Source organism: Trachurus trachurus (assembly GCF_905171665.1).
Source record: "Trachurus trachurus genome assembly, chromosome: 24".
In the NCBI taxonomy this organism is placed as follows: domain Eukaryota; kingdom Metazoa; phylum Chordata; class Actinopteri; order Carangiformes; family Carangidae; genus Trachurus; species Trachurus trachurus.
In genome coordinates this window covers 13,414,687-13,428,456 of record NC_139910.1, presented here as the reverse complement: position 1 = coordinate 13,428,456, position 13,770 = coordinate 13,414,687, and the positions used below count along the sequence as shown (strand labels likewise).

General features: G+C 43.5%; 2 protein-coding genes across 2 annotated transcripts in view; one reads left to right on the top strand and one right to left on the bottom strand.

The window, feature by feature from the left end:
- foxo3b (forkhead box O3b) overlaps window positions 1-9,626 on the bottom strand; it is a 40,945-nt gene extending 31,319 nt beyond the window's left edge. The window contains exons 1-2 of the mRNA XM_084001076.1: window positions 9,351-9,626; window positions 8,226-8,962 (exon numbers count right to left, since the gene is read on the bottom strand). Coding sequence (XP_083857202.1) covers window positions 8,226-8,789 — 564 coding nt within the window. The 5' untranslated portion in view covers window positions 8,790-8,962; window positions 9,351-9,626. The remainder of the gene's footprint in view (window positions 1-8,225; window positions 8,963-9,350) is intronic.
- ostm1 (osteoclastogenesis associated transmembrane protein 1) overlaps window positions 1-13,770 on the top strand; it is a 181,554-nt gene that overhangs the window by 95,632 nt on the left and 72,152 nt on the right. The gene's annotated exons all lie outside the window — the stretch shown is intronic.

The window sequence follows — 13,770 nt, the reverse complement described above, 5'->3', positions numbered from 1 at the left end:
GTGTGTGTGTGTGTGTGTGTGTGTGTGTGTGTGTGTGTGTGTGTGTGTGTGTGGCAGAAGGAGTCGATTACAGAGGCGGAGGAGGCAGAGAAGCAAGGGGCCCACTTCAGCAATGTGGTTATCGGAGAAACTGAGAAGCAAGGCCAGAATGGGAGGTATGTGCAGTCTGACTGTGTGTGTGTGTGTGTGTGTGTGTGTGGGGTGCGCTCAGTGGGTCACTCTGTTATCAGCTGTCACCCAAATTGCGAGTCGTCCCCCCACCTGCTTGACAAGTTATCAGTTGCTATGGAGACAAACAAGTCACAACCCCTCCCCTCCTTCGGCCTGTCCACACAAGTATGCATACACACTATACATAAACACAGACTCACATATACATACAGTGCTGAGGGCATCGGGAGAGACTTTAACTCCTCCTACTCTACACTCTTACAGGCTCTTCTTCTTCTATTTCTTCTACTTTGTCAAGTTAAAACGTGTTTGCTGTGTCTGTTCACATACGGGATCGGTTAGCAACATATAGTTTAGAAATAGTTTGATGTTTAATTCACAGTCTTGTCAAATGTTACATAAGAAAATCAATGAAGCTCTCAAGGCTGCAGGGTAAATGTAAAGCTGATAGCTTTGCCTTAGCACTTCAGAACCAGCTAGCCTGGTTAATTCCTCTACTAATACCTGTTTATAATGTTATATTTATTTTCTCCACACTAAAGTTGTAGTGTGAATAAGACAATTTGTCATTTAGGGTTAGGACTGTTTGATGGCTGGACCAGTAACTTTGTGGAGTCCTGACTGGTCGTCCAGCAGCTGCTTCAAGCTTTGCCTTAATTGTCTTTATGTTTAGCTGAGCTAACTGGCTGCTAACAAAGGCCTCATATTTACTGCACAAACAAGAGAGTGGTGTTGATTGAGTGGTGTTACAAACAACTTCAAGCAAGTGGACATACAGTAGTGTGATGCACAGCAAGTTCTTGTTTAATCAATAGGCTATAGATTCTGTTTTTTGGTTAAACGGTGACATAGGCCTATACCTTACAGCAAACACTGTGTGTAGTGTGACACAGTTGTATTTTCAAACCCACAAACATGTTTGTTTAACATATGTGTATTTGCAGGAATATATTGTATTTAGCCAGAGCAAACTGGGCTAAGGAGGGCGTATAATTACTGGTTTCCTAGATGTTTTATTTATTTTTCCAGCGACAGACAGACAGACAGGATGTCTTGGAGCGACACACTCATAGCACGATGTTCCAGTCATACTAGTGTTTCTGTACTCTCCCTCACAAAACTACAATTTTCCTGCTCCGTATGATTTATTGATTCTGCAGGAAAAGATTGTTCTTTGTTTAACCTTTTTCCACAGAGGTCAAAGGTCAGGGTCAACCACAAAACATTACAATACTCAGCTGCTTTGTTGTATATGTCTCCTAAATGTTACAAGAAAATATCCACTTCCCATACATTGTTTTGTGTTTGTAGGGAATTTCTGCTGTTATGGTGCATTTCTTGTCCCCCCCCACCACCACCACCAGCTCTGCCCTTTGCTCCAGTTATCTGGCTGAAACACCAGCTTCATGCACCAACCGTTGGAGAAAAGATCGCTGTAATCTGATGTTGTATAAACTGCTGAGCAATTGTTTTTTGCGGTGTGAGGGTTTTGATCGGCAGGATCAGAAATGTTGTGGTGATTCAACAGGCGCTGGAAAGATACTGAAACATGATAGTTCCTCGAGTTCAGTGAACAAGTTAAAATGAATCCTCATCCACCTGAGATTTGTTATGATGCGGGGCCATAGAAAAATGACAGCATCAGCAGCACAGCCAGACACGCTCACCATTGTTAATAAACTGAATATTACATGACGTTTTTCCTGGGGAGCTCTTTTTTTCTTGCTTTACCTCAGCTTGAACTGAATAACAGAGACTAGTACACTAGCAAGCAAACCCCCTGCTGCTACCGAAAATTACTCATGTAGAAGAGACTGATATGTTTAGAGGAAAACAGAGCTGTTTCCCTGTGTTTCCAGTTTTTGTGTTAAGTGCTAAGCTAACACCTAACCCTTGTCGTGGGATGTAATAACAAGACACACTTTATGTAGGCTATTAATTGTGTCCTGCAAGTACAACAACAACAACAACAAAAAAGCACACACGGCTAAAGAGCTGACAGTTGCAGCACACATGCCAGTCTAAATCCAGCCCACATCTTTAGCACATAATCAGCGTGCGTGTGAGACGCAAGTGTTTGTATTTTAGATGTTATCGAGGACCGGGCATGTACAGGCAGCTGGTTTCTGTTTTGCTGTGTGTCTGTTTAACACATAGAGACAGACACACACACACACACACACACACACACACACACACACACACACACACACACACACACACACACACACACACACACACACACACACACACACACACACACACACACACACACACACACACACACACACACACACACACACACACACACACACACACACACACACACACAACACATCAATAAATCCTGTGACCCGTCTTCTGCCCCAACTATCATCATCATGTTGAGCAATTCAAAGTCGTGTCTGAAATCTGCTCCCAACTATGTAGCGCGGCTGGGTCACATCGAGGTTTTAAGACTCTTCATTTAATTTACAATCTGCATATTTTCACAACAACAATGAATAAAGTCTCAAGCGCCTCGAGAAACGCTGCAGTGGTGCCACGATGGCCACAAAAAAAGACAAGAAGGAGTCACGGGAGTGTGGAGTGTAACGAGAGGAGAGGCCCAGGATTTATCTCCATTCATTAGAGCCCACAACAGATTTCAAGAGTTGTGCTTCAGAGGAGCGGCGGCAAGCTACAGGGAGATGGCTTGTTTTTGCTTGTGTTTTACATCCAGACAAATGAGGGAGCTGGCAGGAAAATAATGAGGGAGAGGAGAGAGTGTGGAGTAAAAAAGAGGGAGTCTGAGTGATGAAAGAGAGACAGAAACAGTGAAAGAAGGTTAGCCTTTAGCCAAGAACAGGCTCTTAAAAATTAATACAGTGATCTGAATTCATCCCGAGCGCATTGAATAATTGAGAAGTGTCTTTGAGGAGAACAGATCGTGCGGAGTGTGACACGGCTGGGGTGGCGAGGATGGAGAAAATGATGGGAAAAGCAGTGAAAAACTAAAATCTGCTTCACTTTCTTTCTCATTTTCTTTCAAAGCCTTTTGTGTAAAGAGGGCGAGAACACACTTGTGTACACACAAACAACACACACACATGGGACGACAATTGAATTGAATTGAATTGACAGAGGAACAAAAAAAAGAAAGGGGAGAAACCTGCTGAATTCAGTAGATGACCAAAAGTATGTGGACACACCTGTTCACATACTTGTATGAATATTTGGTGTTAAGCGTGCAGACAATGTAGTGAGACATCATTTCAGTATTTACTCATTTGCCTTAGCTTAGCATAAAGAGTGGAAGTGAAGGAGAAAGAGAGGAGTAAGCTAAGTGCTTGTTGTAGCTTCATATTTAGGCTACTGTGCAGAGAGAGGAGAGTGGTGTGGGTCTGTATGTACAAGGACAGGAAGGGGCCTTCCTTCCATGTGCCTACAAGAGGTCCGTAAAGAAAGGTTTTTATGTGTTTGCTATAGATGAACTTGGCCGGCCTGCACAGATTCTCGACCTTAGCCCCAGACAAAACACCTTTGTGGGGTGTCGTCTTCCTAGAAAAAGTACTAGAGGGCGGTTACAGCAGCTCATTAATGGCCACATCTTGGAAATGAGATTTTAAAAAAAATCACATATGGATGTAATATTTTCACCGTCCACATACTTGTGTCCATATGGGGTAGTTTTCTGAGGTAAAATCTAGCGGTGCAACAAATCTCTTTGGGCATCGAGAGAAAAAAAGAAAGAATTGTGTCCATTGATTGGAAATGAAACTAGAACAGAGCCCGGGGGTTTTCCTGCACGCAGAGGTCGACTGCTCTGACACTGTTCAGACTTGGAGGGGTGCTGGGAGCTGGTGGGTTCCCATAACCCGTCGCCCCTTCACCCTCACACACCCTCACCATCTCCTCCATTGGGAATCACAGCCAGAGGGCAGTTGTAATACACCAATTTGGAGCAAAGCTTGTTAATTTACTCCCTCAGCCCACAACCCCCAACCCCTCCCTTCTCCTCCTTCTACTGTCTTCACCCCCCCCCCCACCCCCTCCTCCTTGCATCTCACCCCCTTACTACTCCCCCTTTCTATTGCCTTTTTGCTTCAGTTCCTTCAGCTTGGCACCGTGCCTGCTCCATCTGAGAGGCCTCCTGATTGTGCTCCGAGTACCTGAACACACACACAAATTCACACAGACAGTCCCTGTTTTCTCAGGCTAATCTTTTCTGGTATTATGAGAATTTACTTGCCAGCCACTCATCTTATGTCAAGCTTACAACTTATATGGTATAGCTTATAAGTTTACATTCCAGCCACTAGCAGCCGGGTCCTGCAATAATATTTATGGCCGACACTGGGAGCTTATCCCCCACATAAAGCTAATTTCACTCTGCATTGATGGACAGCCAATGAAAGGACTAATGTTGTTTTCTTTCTCTTTTTTTTTTCTTTGTCAACCCCTTCTCTTTTGTCAACCGTGTCCCTCTCTGATAGGAACAATAAATAATTTCAGTCCCACAGAATAAACACTTTCAGCTTGCGAGGCCATTAAAATGGTAATCGACATGCCCAGTGGGCTGACGACGGACTGCTTTCCATACGCCTGCAGACAAAGTCAGATGGGGGAATGTGCACAGTGTAGGGGCGGTGGCCTCTCCGTACGTGCGTTAAGGTTGTGCCATGGGTGAAACTCTTATTTCTTTTGGACTCTGTTGAGGGAAAAGGTGTGTGAAACTCTTGCGGTCATTACTCACTGATTTGTGGTTTTAGCTGAACGTTAAGTACCTGCAAGTAGCCATCAATTATAAGAAGACATTAAGACTAATGTAAGTGTTAAACAGCAACCTCAAGTTGACAATAAACACTACTCACTGCAACCCATAGTGGTTGTAAAGATTAAATAATCTAATTATTCTAACGAGTCAAACTAATTTCAGAGCCCTGTATATAAATTAAGACCTGCAGTCGGGACTCAGTCATGAACCCTGGTGATAAGCCTGAACATGACCAGGCAAACACTCTGGATATGCCTGTACATGTCTGTCTGCGTGGGAATGTATGACAGGTTTAAAAACATACATGGGAACATAAGAAGGCAACTTTTTCCAAGTTAGAAAGAACTGTATGTACCGTATGTGTAAGAATGTGTGGCTGTTCAAAGCCCATAGCCATAAGTGAGAATATCGGATACAGTATGTATGTGTGTGTTTGTGTGTGTGTGTGTGTGTGTGTGTGTGTGTGTGTGTGTGTGTGTGTGTGTGTGTGTGTGTGTGTGTGTGTGTGTGTGTGTGTGTGTGTGTGTGTGTGTCTGCTTGGGTGTGTGTGTGCGTGCGCTTGGAGTGTCGCTGTGACATAACTAGGTCTTGGCCTATGATGGGCAGCTGCTGGGAAAAGGGAGCGTGTTACAGCAGGGTTAAGTAACACTAGAGCACAAGGTTCAGTGTAGCCAGGAATACTAGCACACACACACACACATACACACACACACACACACACACACACACACACACACACACACTGCACATACACACAGGTGCACCTAATCTTTCGATTATGTGAAGACACTCAGATAAAAGACGCACACACACACACACTCCAGGAGTTAACAGACATGTTTACAGGTGCTATTTTGAGATGCTGTCTGTCACTCCCCCTCCATACCAGAGCTTCTCTTAGCACACATCTCAGCAGCTCCAACACACAGGCCTTCTGCTGGAAAACTCCCTTACACACAAACACACACATATCCCTATGCTCTGAGGTACCAGAAAAAGGCAGAAGTGGTTCAACATAATAACTAAAAAGTGACCACAGGCTTTTTTCCCCCTAACTTTTTCAACATGATACCCGGTGCTAACGGCAGTTTTCATTCAATACAAAAAAGATTAACATTTGATTTGATATACAGTCCTCAGAAATACAGCCTGTACAGTAAAATCAGGTTTATATGATAGATGACATTCTGCAGAGTTCCTAGTAAATGACTGAGCTGTATGTTTCTATTAAAAGCATATCCAGTGGCTTCTCTTGGTTAAAGACAATCTAAGGTGATAAAAGATTTCCTAGTGTTATGCTTGGCTGTCTGAGGCCACTTTTACCGGGGCTAATGGTTAACTGACAAAGATATGAAGCAGAATGACGTAAGTGGGAACCTGGGAGAGAAACCCACTGGGATTACTAGGATTTGCTCAGCAAATCTCCTCAACAAAGGTGCCCTGGCTGCATGAAACTGTAGGTGTTCGAACTCAGCTCTGTGTGGAGGTGAAACCTAAGAGTCTCTGAGAGTGGAATGGAGAAACGTCCCTGTGCAGAGGTAGACTTTTAAACACCTGGCTCTGCACACTGTCTTTGGTTTCATGGCCTTTTTGACTAAAACCTAAATGGCAGCCTGTGACATATTCAGGCCCTAAAATGAAGAAGAACCTGCTTGACTGATTGTAAATGTATATATCGCCTTAAAGGAAAGTTTCTGTCAGTGAACTTTGTGGTGTCTCAACTTTCAACTACAGTCTGTAATGAAAATGTCTTATAAGGAAGCCGCAAAAAAAAAAAGCATAGGCTGTGAGCTGCAGCCAACATTTATTGACAGACCATGTGTAACACTAAACCACTGACAGCCTGGCCCTCATGCCCGAAATTCCAGGAGTAACAGTACTGCATGGTGACGGTGAACCCGGCCTTGACTCGGAGAGGCTACACCCACAACCTCCTTCTATACTCCTTCACTGGGCCGTATCACATAGCAATACTTCAGAAACCCTGACAAAATACGACCTATAGGCTCCACCACACCCCATGGAACTGATCCTTCAGTTTCTGATGGGTTATTAATCTTTGCTCTCTGACCTTCCACGCCTCCCTCATATACTCGCTTTTCTCTCTTTTTTTTTCGTGGGGCCCCATATGTCTTTTCGGTGACCGAAACCACCACCATGTAAAATAAGCTTTACCCTTAACACCTCACCTAAACCCTGTAGTTATGTAATTCCCCCATGGCAGGATCAGCAACCTTGGCAGTTGCCTACCTGACCCAAGAGACTGACACATCCCTGGCACGGTTTACATAACAAAAGGCAAACAGGGCAATGCCTCTGTGGTTACAGTAGCATGGAGGAAATTAAGCGTCTAAATATATAAGCAACAAAAACATGAAGTAATAGACCAGAGTCCTTATAGCTAATATATTATAGTAGTATCAGAGGCTAAATGGCTGGAAGTGCACAGGGAGGATTCTTCATAGAGGAGGTTATGGTCATAAAAGGAGAAGTCTGATCAATATTCACATGTTTCCACATGGCTTTATCGTTATTAAATCGTTTTGTTTACATCCAGCCCCTTGTCCTATTAATGGATTAACTGCTGCTCAGTAAACTGTCTTATGTAATTGTATCATTCTCAGAGCGTCTTAAACAGGGTTGCGTCACTCAAAATAGGCCACTGTGTTTCCAGACAAACCGGTTGCAACGTTTCTGTTTGCTCTAATTCCACACATGTGACTGTGGCTGCGGCCTCGGAGGAATATTATGCACACAAGTCATCAGACATGTCAAACTAAAAGATAATAATAAAAGAGAAAGAGAGAGAGAGACGAATGGAAAAAGATATGCATCTGATGCAAATGCAATCACACTCCACAGCCTTATTTGATTGTTAAATATCTGGGGGTGACTGCGAGATTCATGTTTAGGTCCATTTATAAGATAATGATGTGTGGGTTCACCAAACCTCACGCATCTTAACGAGATTAATGATCGTAAATAACCCTCCCTCTTTCTCTAATGTGATTTTTTTTTTACCCCTCATTTTCATTGCATTTTCTCACTGATCTGTAATCTCCATTACAATGATAATGAAAGCCATAATGGGGTCCAGACTTTCCAAATAGTGGCTCGTAAAAAAAAAGAAAAAAAAGAAAAGAAAAAAAAGAGACAGCTCTGGTCTAATTGTGTGCGTGTGAGTGTCTGTGTACTGTGTGCGTCAGTGGGTTTACGAGCCACATGCTTTTTGTTTTTGTTTTGATGGAGGAAGGAGGGGGGGCTGGGGGAGCTGGGTGCTGAGTGGGACGACTCTTACCTTCCAGCCTGCAGAGCTGTTGCTGTCGCCTTTGTCTTTGAAGTAAGGGATCGATCGCACCATCCAGTCGTAAATTTGGGACAGTGTCAGTCTCTTGTCCGGTGCGCTCTCGATGGCTTTGGTTATCAGGTCGGCGTAGGAGAGGTTCCCCCAGGCGTTGCGGCGAGACGACGCTTTCCTCGGGGTCTGCTGGGCTGCCGCGCCGCCGGGGGTCAGCGCGCCGGACGTGGCCGTCGGGGAGTGCGAGGAGAGCGGGGAGCCTCCGCTGTCCTGGCCGGGGGATGAGAGCGCTCCGTCGGCCGCGGGGCTGTTGCTGCTCTGGTCCTCTGCCGCCACGCCGTTGACACCGTTGGTCATCGGGGTGGCATTGTCCTCTTCGTCATCCTCTTCCTCGGGGATGATATCTGTGTCATTGCTCTCCGGTTTCACCGCGTTGGAGTCCGGTCGTGGCAGCGGCCAGGTGCAAGATCTGGGCCGCTTCTGAGGCTCGAAGTCCGGGTCGATGACCACGTCCAGGTCCAGGTCCAGGTCCGGCAGCGGATCGGCGAGCGGACCCTCAGCCATTATGTCCCGCTACAGTCGCAACCTTAAGCCCCCGCTGCCCAGGTGATAAAGTTATAAGACAAGAAACGAAGAGCTGTCAAAGTCGCGTCCCATGAATGCGCGCTCCCGTCCTTTGTTGCTATTCCACACCAGCGAAGTCCCAACAGGGCCAAGAGCAACTTAGTTATTAACGCCTGTTGAGGACACAGAGAAAGAATAAATCAACCCAACACACTCGGTTAGAGCCAAGTTACAACACACAACCTCTCCTCCACAGCACGTATCCCTCAACAGCACCGCTGAATGAGCCTAACACGTTTCCGTCAATGGAGCAGCAATAGACACTTTCTTAAAAAACACACACCAAAGAAGGGTTAAATGAAGCTGTCTCCTCTCTCTAAGCTCCACTACATTCATAATAACACACTACTTGCTCATCAATAGTACCGTAGCTCTGTACAAAATCCCCGTCAATGGTGCAGGGATCTGAATCCACCTACTGGAGATCACTGGAGGAGAAAGTGCTCAAACCTCATCACTCTGGGAAATAAATTAAATGAAACATCGTGCACGGCCACTCACTTGCGCTCCGTGGTAGCAAATAAAAAAAAAAGAAAGAAATATACAGAGAATAAAAAAAAAAATCCCAGTCGAAACTAGATCCCGGATTGTCCACGGCCACTTCCCGATGCCATCTTGACTCTTTTCTTCTTTCACTCCTCAAGTGCGCTCAGTCGATATAGAGACAGATAGGATGCATGCAGGGCAAGTCAGTGTCGATGTGGAATAAGACTGCCACCTCACTCTGGGTTACTACTGTATCTCGATTTGCTCCGCACACAGCACAGCACAGCACAGCACAGCACAGCGCTGCGTGCGTACACACACACACACACACACACACACACACACACACACACACACACACACACACACACACACACACACACACACACACACACACACACACACACACACACACACACACACACACACACACACACACACACACACGCAAGTCGATCAAGGGCCGGCCCCCTGGATCCTGTGCATGGGATCGCCTTTTAAAGAGACACTACAGTGCTTCAGGAGCGCGTTGCACGAGCTCAGGTGGAGGCTGGGATACGTCTTGACATGTCGGGCTACCGATGGTCACAGAAAGAAAAAGAAAAGAGGAGAAGAGGACCGTTCGAGTTGGAGTGACACACCGATTATTGAGAAAGGGATGGCTAATGTGTCCAACTTTAGTTTGCATGGTGTCAGTGGGACTAGAGGTGTGCTACAGGTTTCTACATTGTTTGCCTGTAATAAATCAAATTTGATTTACTAGTAATGAAGTCCATAATTGATTAATTGATTATAATTGGGTCCATAAGATTTCAGAGATTATATTAATTTAAAAAATAAATTAATTATAAAAAAATAATAAAACAGTATGGCTGACATTCTAATCACTTATTTTATCAAATATTCAGTTATATGCAGATACAGTTATGCAATGATGAAAATGTGCTGAACCACTTAATCAGTTATCAAAATTTACATCTATAGCAGTTATTAGACTTTAATACTAGTTAGCACCCATAACATGCTGCAGTAGCCTAATACTGTTCCTAATGTTACAGTCATACCATGAAATCCTATAAAACACAGCATCAGTGAAATCTTTTTTTTACTGGCAACTTTCTTTTTTTTTTATTATGAAATATGTGAATCTCACAATTTTAATAGATATTTATAGCTTTTATTAAAAATAACATTATGAAACATCCTGAGGAGTAATATGCTCCCCAGGACGATAATAGCCAACCTCATAGCCTAATATTACTGTATGTTCCATAATATCACATGTGATTTGACTATTTGTATGTATTTAGCATTGTGTTGTTAAGCTATGTTAATGGATTGATGGTGCTTCACAATAAAAGCACTTGAACTATAATAGTACCATAGATTGCACGTTTAACCTTCTCACATTCGTTCACATCATCCTCTTGTTACTTCTGTGTGAAAGCAAAGCTGGTTGTGCCTTTAATCACTGAGCCTGGCTGTCAATCACGCCTGTCACGGCGCTTAGGCCACGCCCCCTTGGAGTCTGGCATTACGTCACCGCGTTTATTAGCTCGAGATAAGAGGAGAGAAATCCTAGATGGTGCTCCATCCTGTAAGTGATGCTCCGGACCTCCTCTTCCTCCTCCTCCTCCTCTTCCTCCTCCTCCTCCTCCACCTTGACTGGATCAAAACAGCCTCGTCCACGTCTTCTTTGTTCAGCCTGTCGTGCAAGGTGCGCGTCCATTTGCGCGTGCTCGCTGTTTCTGTGCAGGAATGCGCGTTCACAACTGCCTATAACAACATTTACCTTTCATAATGCTGCATGGATGTAGGTGTCAGTATTTTTTTTTGCATTTTGACCACAGTATATATGCCTAAACTATGATTTGTTTGTCCTCATAATATTTCTTAAAGGTGAGTACATAGCTCCCACTGCAGTTTGTTATTGCTAAAAACATTACTGTGAATATATATACTGTAAGTGTATATAGCGCGTTTGTTCAGTCACATGTAATCAGGCAGATTGGTACAGCAGACACACACACACACGTTTACAGCAGCAGTCTGGAGTCCGTACTGTACAGGATTACAGGAGTTAGTCAGTCTACACATACACACATTGTGTGATGGTTTTGTTTCCTTCACATCAAAGAGAATACCTGATGCAGCAGTTTGGCTCCTGCAGAGTACTGTAGAGTTAACGCTCACTGGATGTACAGCGAGAGGTTAGGATGTCTGAGTGTGTCAGACAGAGATAAAGCTTTTTTTTTTCTTTCTTTCCTTTTGTTTAATTTTTCTTTCTATTATTTTTTATACTTAAAAAATATATCGTGTGTAAGTATTTTATGATTGGTGATGATTCAGTAAAGTCTAGCATTTCCTAATATACAGATGAAGACCCGCAAAAGTTTGAATAAGTGTCTCAGGACAAAACCACTGAATTAATAAAAGGCATTTAAAAACATTTAAAAAATCCACTTTGCATCTGCACTTTAAGTTTGATTTCAACTCCACGAGCACCAGTTTTCATTAATGGATCAGAATTATCCTGTTGGGACGTTTTCTATCTACTCTGTCTTGCGGATTCCACCTGTAGGTTAATACTGATTTGATTGGACATGTGTTGATCTGTGCTGAACAAAATAAGTGCAACATGTGTACCTTAATTACTCTGGCTGCTGTATCTCTGGCATTTAGCCAGGTTACTGCACACCAAGATAAGCCAAGGTCTCCTTACATGCCCCCCATTGAAGGCCATAATAAATGTTGCACAAGGGCACATTCATGCAGACAAGCAACAGCCACACTCACACACGCCAAGCCAAACCATTTGTAACGTTGTGCCTCAGTGCACAACAGTACAGTACAACCCAGTGGCCTGAAAACTTAATTGAACAACTGTATCAGTTGCCAATATCGTCAACCTTCATGTGCCCAGGCCCTCTAATATCAAAGTCCTATAACCTTGTAAAGGTAAATTTAACGCACACCTCAGGCAATAAGGGACATTTTGCATTGTATCCAAACCTCAATGTAGTGAAACCATCAGGAAACAGCACAGGTGTAATGTTTGTTTCACTGTTTTAACTCATTGGATGATGAGAGAGAGAGAGAGAGACGAGAGGGGAACTGTTTTCCATCTTCCCTCTGTCAGCATGGGGCATCAAGACTGTGGTCCAGAGTGCATGGAGACTATGACCACTGTGCTAAGCCAGCGTGAATCATCCAATTAAGACAATCACAAAGCATGGCGGCCATCTCTGTTTGTGTCTGATGTTTCCCCCAAACAGCATAATGCTCTGATTGGATTAGGGGCCTTGGCACAGGGCGTGATTGATTTTTCTTTAATAGTAAATTATGGTGGGATAGACTTGGGGCCTTTCCACCAACTCAAGCACTTCTTAATGATACACATCATGTGCGCGTTGCAGTGCACACACCCACACACCTGCACACACACTGGCCAGGGAGCCATTTACTGTGCCTTGGATGTAATGAGATTATACATTTACTCTGGGGATTTTGCATTTGTTCTGTAATAGTGGCTGCTTGGACACAAACACTGTACCTTATATAATGGTCTTGGTTAAGACCCTGGAGGTGCTGCTGGCTGCTCTGACTGTAGTTTTCAGGGCGGGCTGCTTCAGGCTGGAGTGGTGCACTAGGATGACCTCATCCTCAGATGGACGCAATAACAAACGTTGTAGCGATAGGTTGCCCTCTGCTGCCACCTACAGCCACATGGGATGAAGTTACACCACAGTGAAAATCTGCCTGCCCTTCAATTACAACTGAAATACTGTACCGATGAGGTGTGTTTATATTTTCTCCATCACAAGTTGAACCATCTTTAATCTTTTAATATAATAACAGCAGAGAACAAAAGATTGAGTGTCATAAAAACACTCTTTAAAACACAGACTGTTTCACATGTTACAGCAAAGATAGTTAGTGTTTATTTATAGGAGTTAATATTTCATAGGAAACCAACAAACTGTATAATATAAACTATTTTGTAATTTGAATCCAGTGTTTTAACATATAGGAAATGCTCGTGTATTCATAAAAAAAGTATACAAAGATTATTTAGATGGAAAAAACATGCAGAAGCTGATGAAATGTGAAAAGATGTGATGCAAAAAAAGTGAACATTTTGGTTCTAGCAGCATTTCCATTTTAACTCTTTTGAAGATTTACCTTATTTATCAATGTGCGAAGCACTGTAGATGTGTGCTTCCAGTAGAAACAAAGTACAGTTTTAGAAATAGAAATCCTTAAATCAGAGTCAAAATCCAGAGCAGATCTACTTAATGAAGAGTCCAGACCTGGAGTAAGATCAATGTCAGTGCAGCTGAGTTTAATATAAACATGGCTCAGTTTTTGTCTGAATGCATAATTCTTAGCTCATTCATAAACTTTGTGCATAACATCTTAAATCCAAACCAGGATT